Source organism: Maylandia zebra, linkage group LG15 (assembly GCF_041146795.1).
Source record: "Maylandia zebra isolate NMK-2024a linkage group LG15, Mzebra_GT3a, whole genome shotgun sequence".
In the NCBI taxonomy this organism is placed as follows: domain Eukaryota; kingdom Metazoa; phylum Chordata; class Actinopteri; order Cichliformes; family Cichlidae; genus Maylandia; species Maylandia zebra.
In genome coordinates this window covers 14,612,315-14,624,890 of record NC_135181.1, presented here as the reverse complement: position 1 = coordinate 14,624,890, position 12,576 = coordinate 14,612,315, and the positions used below count along the sequence as shown (strand labels likewise).

The 12,576-nt window shown below is 39.9% G+C and overlaps 1 protein-coding gene across 1 annotated transcript; it reads right to left on the bottom strand.

Annotated features, from left to right (window-relative positions):
- Positions 1–6,870: 6,870 nt before the first annotated feature.
- LOC112433079 (denticleless protein homolog) lies at positions 6,871–12,351 on the bottom strand. Its single transcript, XM_024801409.2, has 14 exons — positions 12,147–12,351; positions 10,428–10,565; positions 10,234–10,326; positions 10,092–10,153; positions 9,761–9,881; positions 9,603–9,668; positions 9,321–9,436; positions 9,154–9,227; positions 8,948–9,054; positions 8,754–8,858; positions 8,164–8,276; positions 7,952–8,041; positions 7,663–7,786; positions 6,871–7,482 (listed from the first exon to the last, which is right to left on the bottom strand). The coding sequence occupies exons 1-14, from the start codon at positions 12,196–12,198 to the stop codon at positions 7,046–7,048; spliced, it is 1,698 nt and encodes a 565-aa protein (XP_024657177.2). The 5' UTR covers positions 12,199–12,351; the 3' UTR covers positions 6,871–7,045.
- Between the last annotated feature and the right edge of the window lie 225 nt (positions 12,352–12,576).

Here is a 12,576-nt window from a genome sequence, read left to right as displayed (position 1 = left end):
CTATCTACTTAGCACTTTTAATTCTCATTTTTATTTTCATGTCTATTTAAGCTTAATTTATAACAGTATTTATAACAGTATGTTTGCACCGAAGCACCGCAGCAATTTCCTAATGTTGTAAACCCGCTCAACATTTGGCAATAAAACCCTTTCTGATTCTGATTTCTATTAAAAACCAACACATGCAGCTGTCTGTGAGCTCAGTTTTTCCCCTCACACTTCTGCTTTGTTTCAGTGGCAGCATTTTTTTTCTTTTTGTGTCCTGACTCATGGATGTTTTTTCTTTGATTATTTTGTTGGTTTGGAAACGAATTTGTGACCATACTTGTGGATCACAGTGACACATAGTGATTAGGCATGTGATTAGCTGTGAGCTATGAGCTGTGAGTAATGCAAAGTTTATATATATATATGTAAAATCCAACAGTGTGAAGCACATAGCAGCCAGAAACTGTAATGCCACAGATCAGGGAGGCTTCATCATCACCATCTTCATCGCCGTACGATCAGAGCGTGAGACTTCACATCTGGAGCACAGGAGACATTCTGTGATAAGTCCTCCTTCTAGCTTGTCCCACAAGCAGTCGGTGAGATTTACTCACAACAAAAAGGGTTAATGACAAAATTTCCATGAAAACATATATTCATTCTTTGTAAAGTGTTTAAATTGTGTTTTCACTTGACCTTAGGAGTGTTGGAGTGTATTGTAATGTCTGTACTCAGGTGTTTCCCTCTGTGATCCATCCCCTTCAGAGCTGAGACACTAAGGACTGAACAGACTGCACAGTTTCTGTGACTGAGCCTCCAAAACACCTTCTTTGAAACCACTCATGAATGAAGGGCTTTATATTTGCAGGAGCACTACTACAGGTATTCAGTTTATTACAGGATGTGTTTGTTTCTTAGGACCAGCTCTGAGTGCACACTACCTAACATATACACCTTTCTGTTCATTACAAACCAACTACTCTGGATCATATGGCCAGTTGGCAGGAATGTTGCTGCAGGAAAACATCCCTGGAGATCACCATCATTGTCAGACTGACTGTGCCTCCTCTGTGCAGTGTCAAGTTCCTCCCTAAATGAGTGTGTAAGTTAACATTTTCATCATTTCATTCCCTTTGACAAGACAAGTATCACTGATATTTACATTTACAACTACATAAGTTCCCGTTTTCTGCTCTTCTTTTAAAGTCCTCAGCTATCCTGCTTCTGTGCTGCTTGCCACACATCAAACACTGGCCGGATGACAGGGAGGGTCCACTCTGAAGTCACTGGACATGATAAGGATCATATGGGACTTTATAGTTTCACAGAAACGTACTCTTTGATTACAGGTTTTAAATGGACATAATGACTGCCTCTCTCTGATCAACAGGCTAAAGGATTGTTTTCATTGTTAGTGCTCTGTACAATGTATGCTTATTTAATATTTCATCACAGAGCAAACCTTTATTTAAGATATTTTTATTTTGTTTTAATGTTGAATTAACTGTGGGGATTTTTTTAAGTGGGCACTCGGGATGTCATATGACCAGAAATGTGGTAACTGGAATTCAACAGTATGGAAGACAAAATCTGCTAAGAACAAAACGCACACAAAACCCCCCAAGAAAATTCAAATTCATGACTGTCTAGTAGTTCACAGATGTCGAAAAACTGAGTGTGGTAAAGCCACTGATTTTGTTTATGTATATTTCTGCAATCTGCACATTGTACTGACTTTCATTTTAATGTTTACACCAGGGTTCCTTGTCAGCACTTTATGCTCAGATGTTTGTAAGCTAAAAATAAACTATTGTGTATGTTCAAATATACTGTTGTGATTGAAGAAGTTAAATAAAAATGTCAGTCATCAATTCATGCATCACCTCATGTCATCATAACAGAGGTCTGTCTTCCAGGAAAGAACAGTTTAAAATTAATGTAATATAGTATTGGCCATACTATATGATGTATTGCTTGTCTTTGTTTATTAATACAGAAGACAAAGACCTTAAAAAATAATCGCATATCGCATCGCAATCGCAATATTGGGGCAAAAAAATCGCAATTAGATTATTTTCCATAATCATTCAGCCCTAGTATCAGCTGGTAAGTATAGTTTTTTTTTCATATTTGTGTCCTTGGAGTTCAGATAGATAAAGGCTTGTGTATAATAATTAGTCATAACCACAACTCAAAGTCAGGGACTAACTAAATTTGGGTCTTTGTGTCTGAGCCCAGGTTAAAACAATGTGTAAAAAAGCCTTTAGTGGCATGGCTGAACAATGCTATTGATACTTATTTATCCATGTTCACAAAAAGGACTAATGTGTTTATTTGATTATTTGCATGTGTTAAACTGTGTCACCACCTTAGGCTTTCATTTGAGTTTACTCAAATCTCTATACAGTTCTCTTTTACCACTGTGTGGATTCTGTTTACATTAAAACATAAAGAAGAATGAGTAATAAAAAGATGTGTAGACTGATCAGAAGATTAAGGAGACCGATAGAAACAGCTGTTCAGCCATGTTCTAAGAAACCAACACAATTTAAAGGTTCAGGATTGTGGTTTTAAAAGTTGAATTTTCATGTATTTCATATGTTGCTTATTATTTTTTATTTAGTTATTTAATTTAGTTATTTTTATTTATTCTACTAGTCCTTTTCAGAAAGAAGCTGTAAAATATGACTTAAGATTTTTTTGTTATTTTCTATGACATACAAAACAAATTGATGTATGTAATACTATTAAACATGATATACACATGTGTATATGTCTGAAATTCATTTTAAGCAGCACAAGTGAGGCGCATGTCTGTGTGCCTTTGTGTGGAGCCATTGGTTGCAGTCACTATAGCAACGAGGCTCACACCTGCCTGCTTAACGAGCTCTCTCTCACTCTGCCAAGATTAAACCTAAAAATGTCTGTTGCATCTAAGCAGTTGTAGTAAGATTAACTTTTTCAATAGGTACAATAAGACAGATTTGACAGGGTTTTGCCACAGATTAATAGTTTGTCAGTAGTTAGTATATGCCAACTAAGTAGACCATTGTGATTTGCCTGTTAAATTCAAGCTTATTGTTTAATGGTGGACTTGTCTTCTGCACACAGGGTTTTCAGATCTGGGCAGTTGGAGTGAGTTGATGACTTTAAAATCATCTTTTATGACTGGATAATTAAAGCTCACAGCATTTACCTGTCTGTAGTTGATTTTGAAACAGCAAAGAACAAGCTCAGACCACTGAACCAGCTGCTGAATGAGCCTGAAACTGCTTCCATGAGTTTAGAGCAGCTCTTGGCAAGATGACACATGCAGAATATGAGAGATACTTGAATAAAATGAACACAAGGAGTACTATCATACTAAAGCGTGATCCAAAAGACTCTTGGATAAATGGCTATAATCCACATTTGCTTGAAGCCTGGAACAGTAATATCGACATAAGCTTTGTTTTAGATGCTTTTGGCGCTGCAAATTATTTAATGAAATATATATCAATAAAAGAGGGCGGGCTATCTGAGTACCTGATGACCTGTGCATATGCCCTAGACTCAAACAGCTCCAGGATTGGTTTGTTTGCACTGGATAAAACATTCTCATTAAAATCACCACAAACTATGATGGGATGACAGTCCATGATCTCTAATGAGTCTAATAGGCTTACCAGGTTTTTCAGGAATGGCCTCAGAGTGTAGTCTGGAGGTCTGTACACAACTGCAATCAGAGCACTGACTGGTGCTTCAACCTTTAAAGCCAGAAATTCAAAGTTAGGTACATTATGGATGCACCGTTTTTCATGCACTTGAATGTCACTTTTCACATAAACAGCAACTCCACCACCACTTCTGTTTGCAATCTGGGGAAAGTTTGTGTAGGATAGGTGTCTGTTGTGTTTGAACAAATTGTAATTTTACTGATAAATGATACAGCCGAAAAACAGAGACATTAAATTAGTCCAGATGAGTTGAAATGAGGGAGAGGTATATAGTTTTTGTTCTGATCATCTATTCACAAAAGATGACTCTTAAAGTCGTCAACCAACTCCACCTTCCCTGATTTAAACCATTTGTCTGCTGAAGACAATTCTACCAATGGAAAATAAGTTTGAATTTATTGGGCCAATCAAAATGCTCTATCCAATATGCCTGTAGTAACTAATGACATTATGTTTCTCTGTGGCAAATCCCTGTCAAATTTGCATCGGTGCACCTTTTGAAATACTGCTTCTAAACCCAAGGCAATGAAAATACAATTTGAACTGTGAGGGTCTTAAAAGGACTTGTTCTACACAACAATGTAACTTTATGCTCCAGCTGTCAAAAATGTGGCCACATAGGCAATTTCAAAAGTTGGGTCTTTCCTCCTGTTCCTGACAGATAATACAATCTATAGGTTAGTTGCAAAGTATTTGCTTGTTATTTCCTGAAAATGCAAGGTGAATTCTAATATTGGGGGGGTTGAGCAGAAAAGTAACAGCTGCAGATGTTAGGCACAAAACATCTGCTAGATACAGTTCATGGTGACTCTTGATGACATTAATATGAGCTGGCAGTGCCTCTGTAATATGGTTAACAATGATTAAAGTTTTTAACCAGCTGACTGTTTGTCTTATGAGTAGACACCCCTCTACACACTAAGCATATCGAGATAAAAGGCTTTTGTCTCGAGCCCATCACGCACTTTGATGGTCGCGAGCAGATTCCTTCTAGAACATCAGACCGTTGGCTGTTATTTGACGTCTAAAACGTAACTGCAAAAGGTAGGTGAGTATTATTGATTTAAACGCAGAGTTAAACATGTAGACCCAAATAAATAACAACTCCATAATTGATGTTATTATATTAAAAAAAAAACAAAAAAACCCCAGCACGAACAAATAATAAGTACCTAAAACCTCCGGTTATAAAAACCGAATTCTGCAGTTAGCAGGCACTCCTTTAGCTAAGCTGTCAGTTAAGCAAAGGTGACAAAGAAATGACCATAAACATTTTTTTTAATATCTGTGAAATAAACCAATTTTACTGGTTTGTTAAAAAATAGTCGTTTTTTTCTTTTTTTTCAGTTATCGTGACATATGCAAAGACAAGAACATAAAACAGTGATGTAGCCTACAGAAGGCTATATGCCTTTTAACAGATATTCTCAGCATATAAATAACAATGCGACATACTTCTTAGTTATAAAGGCTCCGTGTAACTCTGCTTACGTTAACTAAGCCATGAACACCTGTGCGACTTGAATTTCACAAGTTAGCAGCACCGTAGCAGGTACACTGACCGCTAGCCACACAGTTTATACTCTTAAATTCATATGCTCTTTGTACACTCTTGGCTAATTAACTGTGAAGTTTACATTGCAAGTTATTAACACAGAGCATTGAAAAACGTATAAGTCTTACCTGCATGTTCGGGTTTAAATGTTTTCCTCAGTTGCCTCGTTTCACGTTATGAGTTTTTAACACTAACATGCGTAAGATGACCGAGGGCCTACACAAACATCAAGATTATTTTTAATTCACAGGCTCAAGGGAAATATGAAACATCAATATATAAAACATCAATATGACAAACACAAAAACACGTTTCTGTGTTTGTCATATTTGATTAAATGGACATTATGGTGTCTCATAAAACTGTGTGTGTGTGTGTGTTTGTGTGTGTGTGTAATTTCAGAATGGCTTCATCAAAGCATCATCGCAGTACCGGTGAGCCGTACACCAGGCTGCCACCCCTAACAGTCAAAGTGATTTGTCTTAAAGAAACCCCAAAAGTCACTGGCTGGCATTTCTCCGATGGAAGTGCAAGGCCCAAAGCTGTCCACAATAATATAAGTGCGGCAGTATGTGATGGGACAAATGTTTTAAGATTTGTGATATTCGAAAACTTGGCCTCCCAAATTAAGGAGGGTAAAACCTATACCATTAGGAATTTCAAAATTGGCAAATTTGGAACCACACGATCAATGTTTTCAAGTAAGGACACGGCAGTGTACATCATTGCGCCCATCCAGGTCAGTCAGCAGCTGGAGGACGAGGCAAGGCTGCTTCTGGGGCCACCCACCACCTTGATCCCACTGACCAACGTCAGCCAATCACAGATAATGCCATATTTTTCTTTCCGTGTTCAATAAATGTTGTAGTCTGATATCAGACTTGATCTCAATCTTTAATCGTACATTGCTTCTACTCTAATTTCTAAGGGAAGGGCAATCTGATTTTTTTTTTCCATAAATCTTCCCATAATTTAAATCAACATTAATAGAAAGCCTTGCAAGCAAAAGTGAAAACGGTTAAGCACCTTCATTTGCAGCAGGTTCAGTGGCCAGACTTTACGATGCTGAAAACAAGCGGGTATTGGTTGCTTTAAATGCTCCTGCTGTGGAGTCTAATCATTGCTGTTTGGCTAACAGTTGGACTCCAAATGGGCCTGTGGGTGACTATATTCATGATTGGTCTGCATACCATACTTAACATGATGCTGTGCTGCCCTGTTATGTGGCAAACAAAAATGTGTTGTAAACTTTGCTGTAGATTCATCGTAATAAACACTCTTTTTGCAGTTTTGTGTAATCGGCGGAATCCTAATTGGCATTTAATCTAACAATAAATTGGTCAGATAAGCCATGTTTTAAGAAACTGTGCAAAAACTATTTATGTACTTTTGGAATGATTTTAATTAAGTAATTTATTTTTTGTCCAGTCATGCATCCTATCTTATGAATGGTCTTTTTCCAGATTTTAGATGGTATCCATGGTCTGCACCATCATGACCTCACAAAATGTCTTTTTTGGCCATAACTCAAGAATTCATCAGTAATTTATGATGAAATTTCACATAAATGTTTTATTGGATGGAATGAAACGTTGCATTCTGACCGAAGCATTTAAGCACAAGATTATGATTTTATTTATACCAATTAACTGACAGCATAGTGTTAAACAAGGAGTCCTCCTAGCTGCTTGTTTTTATCTATGATGTTCCTAAAGACTGATAAGTAAATATCATGGCGTATGATGGATGTGGATATTTGCTGTTTGCTGGTTTGCTTTGGTTTTGGTCACACAAACCAAGCTAAGATCCGGCTCCTCTTGGCTGCAGGAGAGAGTTCAGTAACGCGGTCGCACTGCTCAGTGCCCTCACAGTTCGAAGACGAGCCGTCACCGGTTTCCAGCCTGCGTTTGGCCCGTTGTTCTGTGGGGGGCGTGCTGCTTGCAGAGCTCTGGGGAGACTGGCTCAGCACCCGATGGGCCGGAGAGCCAGCCTGTTCGGAAGTTCTGCTGCTTGGGGACAACCACTGTTTGATAGTGGGCGGAGTTCTGTGCCGAACAGCTGCAGTTTTAGAGTCCTGTGAGCGGTTGGGTGTAGTGGTGCTGGAAGAAAGGGGCAGGGTGGCTCCACTGGGAGCACAGGCTGCAGGCTGAGGTGAGGCTATGCCACCAAGGCTCACTCTCCTCTGGGGCTTGGCAGGGGTTGTCTCAGCTGGAATGGAAGGCCCTTAACAGCAGAATAAAGTAGTGTGAGTCCAGATGTGATCATGTTTTGTATTTAACTGCAGGACAGCAGTGATTTATGATGAAGCACAAATTCACATGCACATACTGTAAGTGAAACCTCTACGCTTTTATGACTATATGCTAGTTATTCACAAGAATACATTGTAGGTGAAGCACTTACTTGGGAGAATCTTAGGACGTGCATGGCCTACTAGGTTAGCCTCTCCTAATGAGGACTGCACTTCATCATTTTCTCGGTGAAGTCGCCAGATGCGCACGGTGTGGTCATCGGAACAGGAAGCAATCTGCCAACAGAGCAGAGGGCTTTATACAGAAGCTCATTAAATCGAATAAAGTCAGAGCGCCCCGCATCTTCCAGCAAAGTGCAGCTGGTTCAGGTGCTTCTCGGCTCATTAACACTCCTCCAATTCACAGCAGTGTTCATACTTGTATAACCACTCAAGTCTTACCTTAGTGAAATCTGTCGGACACCATGCAACAGACGTCACTTCCTCACTATGACCTTGAAGCGTCATGGGAGGAAGTTCAGGATTGGAGATCTGAAATGTAACAAAAAAATGTTCAAAAACCTTAAATTCGCAGTTCCTCAACACCAGAAAACCCCCAGAGTGAAAATAAAGCAATTTTTATTACGTCAGGTAAAATATAACCGAGAACGCACCTTCCAAATGTACGTGTGGTTGTCACTCGAGCCGCTGGCCAAAAACTGGTCATCTGGGCTAACGCTGGACTTTACATAAAACGAGGAGTTCTGGTGACCGCTGAAAACTGCCACTGTGGATGAAACATAATTCTTAAAAATGACAAAATATTCACAAAGATCAGAGAACAAACAAGTCTAAGGACAATCAAATAAAAGGATAAAATGTACAGTACTGTGTATATAACAATAAAAAGAGAAATGCTGAACTTTCCTCTAGTTTCTGTACATTTAGTAACACTTTCCTCTTTCGTTTCCATTAAAAAACTGTCATGATGCATTTTGAAATGGTTTCCTGTATTGCAACCTGTCAAACAGCACCTAACCCACTGCTATTCAGAACTTCAGATCAGACTTTAACACGTAACAGTAGAAAACAAAGCATCTATGGCTTTTTATTTGCATCAAGAGGCTTCTGCTGCTGGATGCTTTGCTCCCATAACAAAGCGCATTAGCGCCATCTAGTGATGAATGGGTGACTGGAAAAAAAGACCTATTCTACTCTAGTGCACATACACGCACTGTTGAGCCAGAGCGAGGAGCTTCTTTACCTGGTGTCGTTTTTATTCCGCAGACACTGAACATATAGATGCTGTCGTCTGTGCAGTTACACATCACGTTGGCTCTCGCGGAGTCCAGAGCGAGTCCGGAATATCCTGCAGCACGTCAAAAAGACAGCTGGGTTATTTGTGTGTTATTTGCACATTTCAGGTAAAGGTGATGCTTGGCATGTTAGGGAACTAACCCAGCCGCGTCCGCGTGCAAGAACCTGGATACGGAAATGTCTGCAGGGGTACAGGATCATGACGGTGTGCAGTGTAGTTCTTCCTCAAATCCCACATCTTGATTACTCTGATAAAGGGAATTGAAGGAGACAGAAAATGATCGAGAATGTCTGGTAACGGCTCTTATAAATGTGAAAAAGGTGACAAGAAGCCTTTCTTTTCTTACCCGTCAACAGCTCCCGAAGAGATGAGGGTGTGCTGATCCCTGAACAAAACCACTGTAACGCTCTGCTGGGAGTCCTGCAAATAAGATGGAGTAGCTAAAGATTAGATTTCCATTTGCAGCATCGCTCTTTTCATTCCATTAAACGGCTGATTGTCGAGAAAACTCACCACGCTCGGAGCCATGCCGCGCATGCCGCCCCGTCTCTTCTTCGTTTTAGAGGGAGGGTTGGTCTCTGCTTTGTTGTGAGCTCCGCTGATCTGGTTCACCTGTCTGTAGAAACCATCTGAGGGAAAGACATAAGTTTGATTATTGTTGTGGCATTTTTCATAAATTCAACTAAAGAAACAGGAAAAAATAAGTGTTTTTGCAACAGGCTGCTAGTAACAAAGTGGCTAAAGATATGATTTAAAATGTATTGCTAAATTGTCTATTACTGTTCCGATCAATACCTTTTTTGCTGCACCTCATGTCCCAGATCATAATATTTCCATCTCTGGCTCCAGTAGAAAACACAGCTGCGTGACAAAAGAAAATGTATTAATCACATGATACAACAATATATCATCAATGCACAGCCAACACAATGTTAGCTCAGTAAAAGGTATACCTTTCTCCTCTGGTGCGAATGCAACAGACTTAAGACTGTAGAGGTGGCCCTTGAAGCTGCCTAACAACTCTCCAGACTTCACATCCCAGAGCCTGGCCATCTGGTCACCCGCAGCAGTTACCTGAAGAGATCACAGATGACCAAAGAATAATAAGAAAAGGCTTCAGAGTTTTTAATGGGTTCCAACAAAATAAAGAACAACAAAAAAAATCCAAAAATTAGTAATCCCAGGTAAGGCAGATGCAATTACATGAGTCATGCATTTGAGGGTGACACAAAAAAATCTGACTTTCTGCAATTCTCTGACTAAACAGAATGAATTTGCACTTACTAACTGAGGCTCCCCTGGCATCCAGGCGATATCAAAGACAGCATTCTCATGAGCCAGCCATGCTGCAAGGTTAACACACTTTTAGCCACCAACATTTCAAAATACGTGGCATGACAATTATGAACACAAGTCACAAGAATACCTTTAAGAAGTGGATATTCACGGCTCTCTGTGTTGTAGAGCCTAACAATGCCTTCTTCATTAGCTGCTGCGAGGATGTTCTGCAGGTCCCTGGCTGAAAACAAACAGGAGAAAAGAGACACTGCAGTTAGACAGATTAATGACAACAGGGCCTTGCTCTCTCTGCACTTACAACGATAAGCACAAATGAATTACCAGAGGAGAAAGCTAATCCAAACGGTGGCACAGAGTCGCCAAGGTTCCCATAGGAGATATGTTCATCATGTCGGACGCATCGGTAGCCTTCAAGCAGGGAACTCAGAGGGTACCTGGACCGGGGATCTGCAGGGAGAGCTGAAGAGAATGATGCATGGTCAGAGGAAGGACATCAATGAGACACAGCAGTAAAACTAACAGAAAAAGCATTGCAGATTTAAGAGGACAATCATCAGACCACTTTGAGCTGATATGAAGGCAACTGTAACTCAAATAATCACTTGTTACAATTAAGATATGCAGAAGAGCATCTCTGAGCATGCAACACATTGAACCTTGGAGTCATTGCAGCAGAAGACCACACCAGCTGCCGCTCCTGTAGGCCAAGAACAGGATCCTGGGGCTGCTATTCACACGGGATCATTTGTACTTGTGAACCGATCACGTCACGAAAGTCCAAACTAACGGTCCAGAGATTTGACTCATTGTCATTTTTAAAGCCTTCTTAGTAACAAACAAATCACCCCTGGCCTGCTATACTATACCAAAATAAGTAATAGACACCATTAAAAATAAAATAAATGAATAAACAAATAGAAGATTTGCTGGGTTTCATTATAAATGAATCAATGGGCAATTCCTATTTTATTTAACAGGAAAAAAATAGTATGTATTCTTTGAATTACCAGAAGATTTTGAGTTTTTCTTCTTTTGGGACCATTTACTATAATCACCTGTACCACTGATTTCCTTTCCGATCCGATACCAAGTAAAATTCAGGGTGGTATCGGCGATGCTGATCCGATACTCTGTACAAAACTTAAGGTTTCATTGCATTACATAATACAATATATAATTGTATTATGTAATTGTAATAGTAACATAACCATATTGCTTCATAATGATTAGAGGACATCAGACAACTTGTTTGTTTTGCTTAATAATGCAGAATAATCATATAGAAATAAAAAATAAAAAAAACTGACATTGTGCGCTATTTGAGCATGTTGCCTGCCTGCAGCACTAAAGGACTCTGCGAGAGACGTCTGTCTCGCCCTAGCAGCACCTTTCCCTGTCCTCCTCTTCAGTTCGCCTCAACATAAGCTTATCATATTCTGTGATGTGATTTACTCAGAGGTGTTTGACGAGGTCAGTGGTGTTGCCACAACAACGTGTCCACACAGGACTCTGTTTGCGCTCAGCCATTGTTGTGAGTGTGCACGCCAGGGGCTGCGACACATTTATACAGCCGTATTCCGCATATGGCTATGAAAGGCGTAAGAGGAAGTAGTTCCTTCCAAATTAGACGATCCGAATTGTATAGTTTCTTTCCACTGCGTTCATTTTAATGGAAAAACTACAAATTTACCCCAGAGTTCTAAAATATCGATATTATAATATGAGAATCGATTCTAGAACATAAATTGCTGGTATCGGAAGAATCGATATTTCAGTATCGATCCGCACACCACTAATTGTTGGTGTGCCACCAGTTAAGAGTCTGAACAGCCCGACAAAGACATTCACGAAGAAAGTAGAATTAAACGTTAAAGTCCACACTGAAGGCAAAAGAAAAGCAAGTGCAAATGATACTCTAGGAGCCCTCTTGGCAGCATGACTCCTCGAAACATAAAGCAGATATGTTAGACTGCATTATCTTCCATGTTAGACTAGCTAAAGCCCAGCCATGGCCGCGCAAATAACCCATCCCTGTCTCACCATTCTGCCTCCGTCTGCCCACTCCTCTGTCCACCACTGAGCGGAAAAGCATCCCTGCACTGCAGCACAACTCGATCCAAAGGCTTTTGTATAAAAACGTAACGTTTTCCTCGATGTCAAGCTTCTGCCGGTCCGCTTTCTGTGCCGAAGCTGGGGAAGGACTGAATTCCCCGCTAAACTTGCGTTACGCGCAACCATTGGTGGAAACGGCGACTTCCTGGGCAGGAGCGCTTCTGCTTCCGCTTTCTTTGTAAACTTTCCCACCATAACTGGAGAAGGAGACGCCCCTTCAGCATAAATAAATATTTTTAAAACGATTAAACTAATAACTAGTCCCCCTTTGCATAGCATGTTTATCCTGTTAGACAGTTGTTAGTTTAGTAAATACACTTTGGTGTATACAACCACTGCCAAACTGCATGTAGATGGT

Coding starts and splice junctions, on each gene's coding strand:
- LOC112433079 (XM_024801409.2), bottom strand. CDS start 12,198: ATGCTTTTCCGCTCAGTGGTGGACAGAGGAGTGGGCAGACGGAGGCAG. Junction 8,859..8,947: donor TTGCACGCGGACGCGGCTGG/GTTAGTTCCCTA, acceptor GACGTGCTGCAG/GATATTCCGGACTCGCTCTG. Junction 7,483..7,662: donor ACGTCCTAAGATTCTCCCAA/GTAAGTGCTTCA, acceptor TCTGCTGTTAAG/GGCCTTCCATTCCAGCTGAG.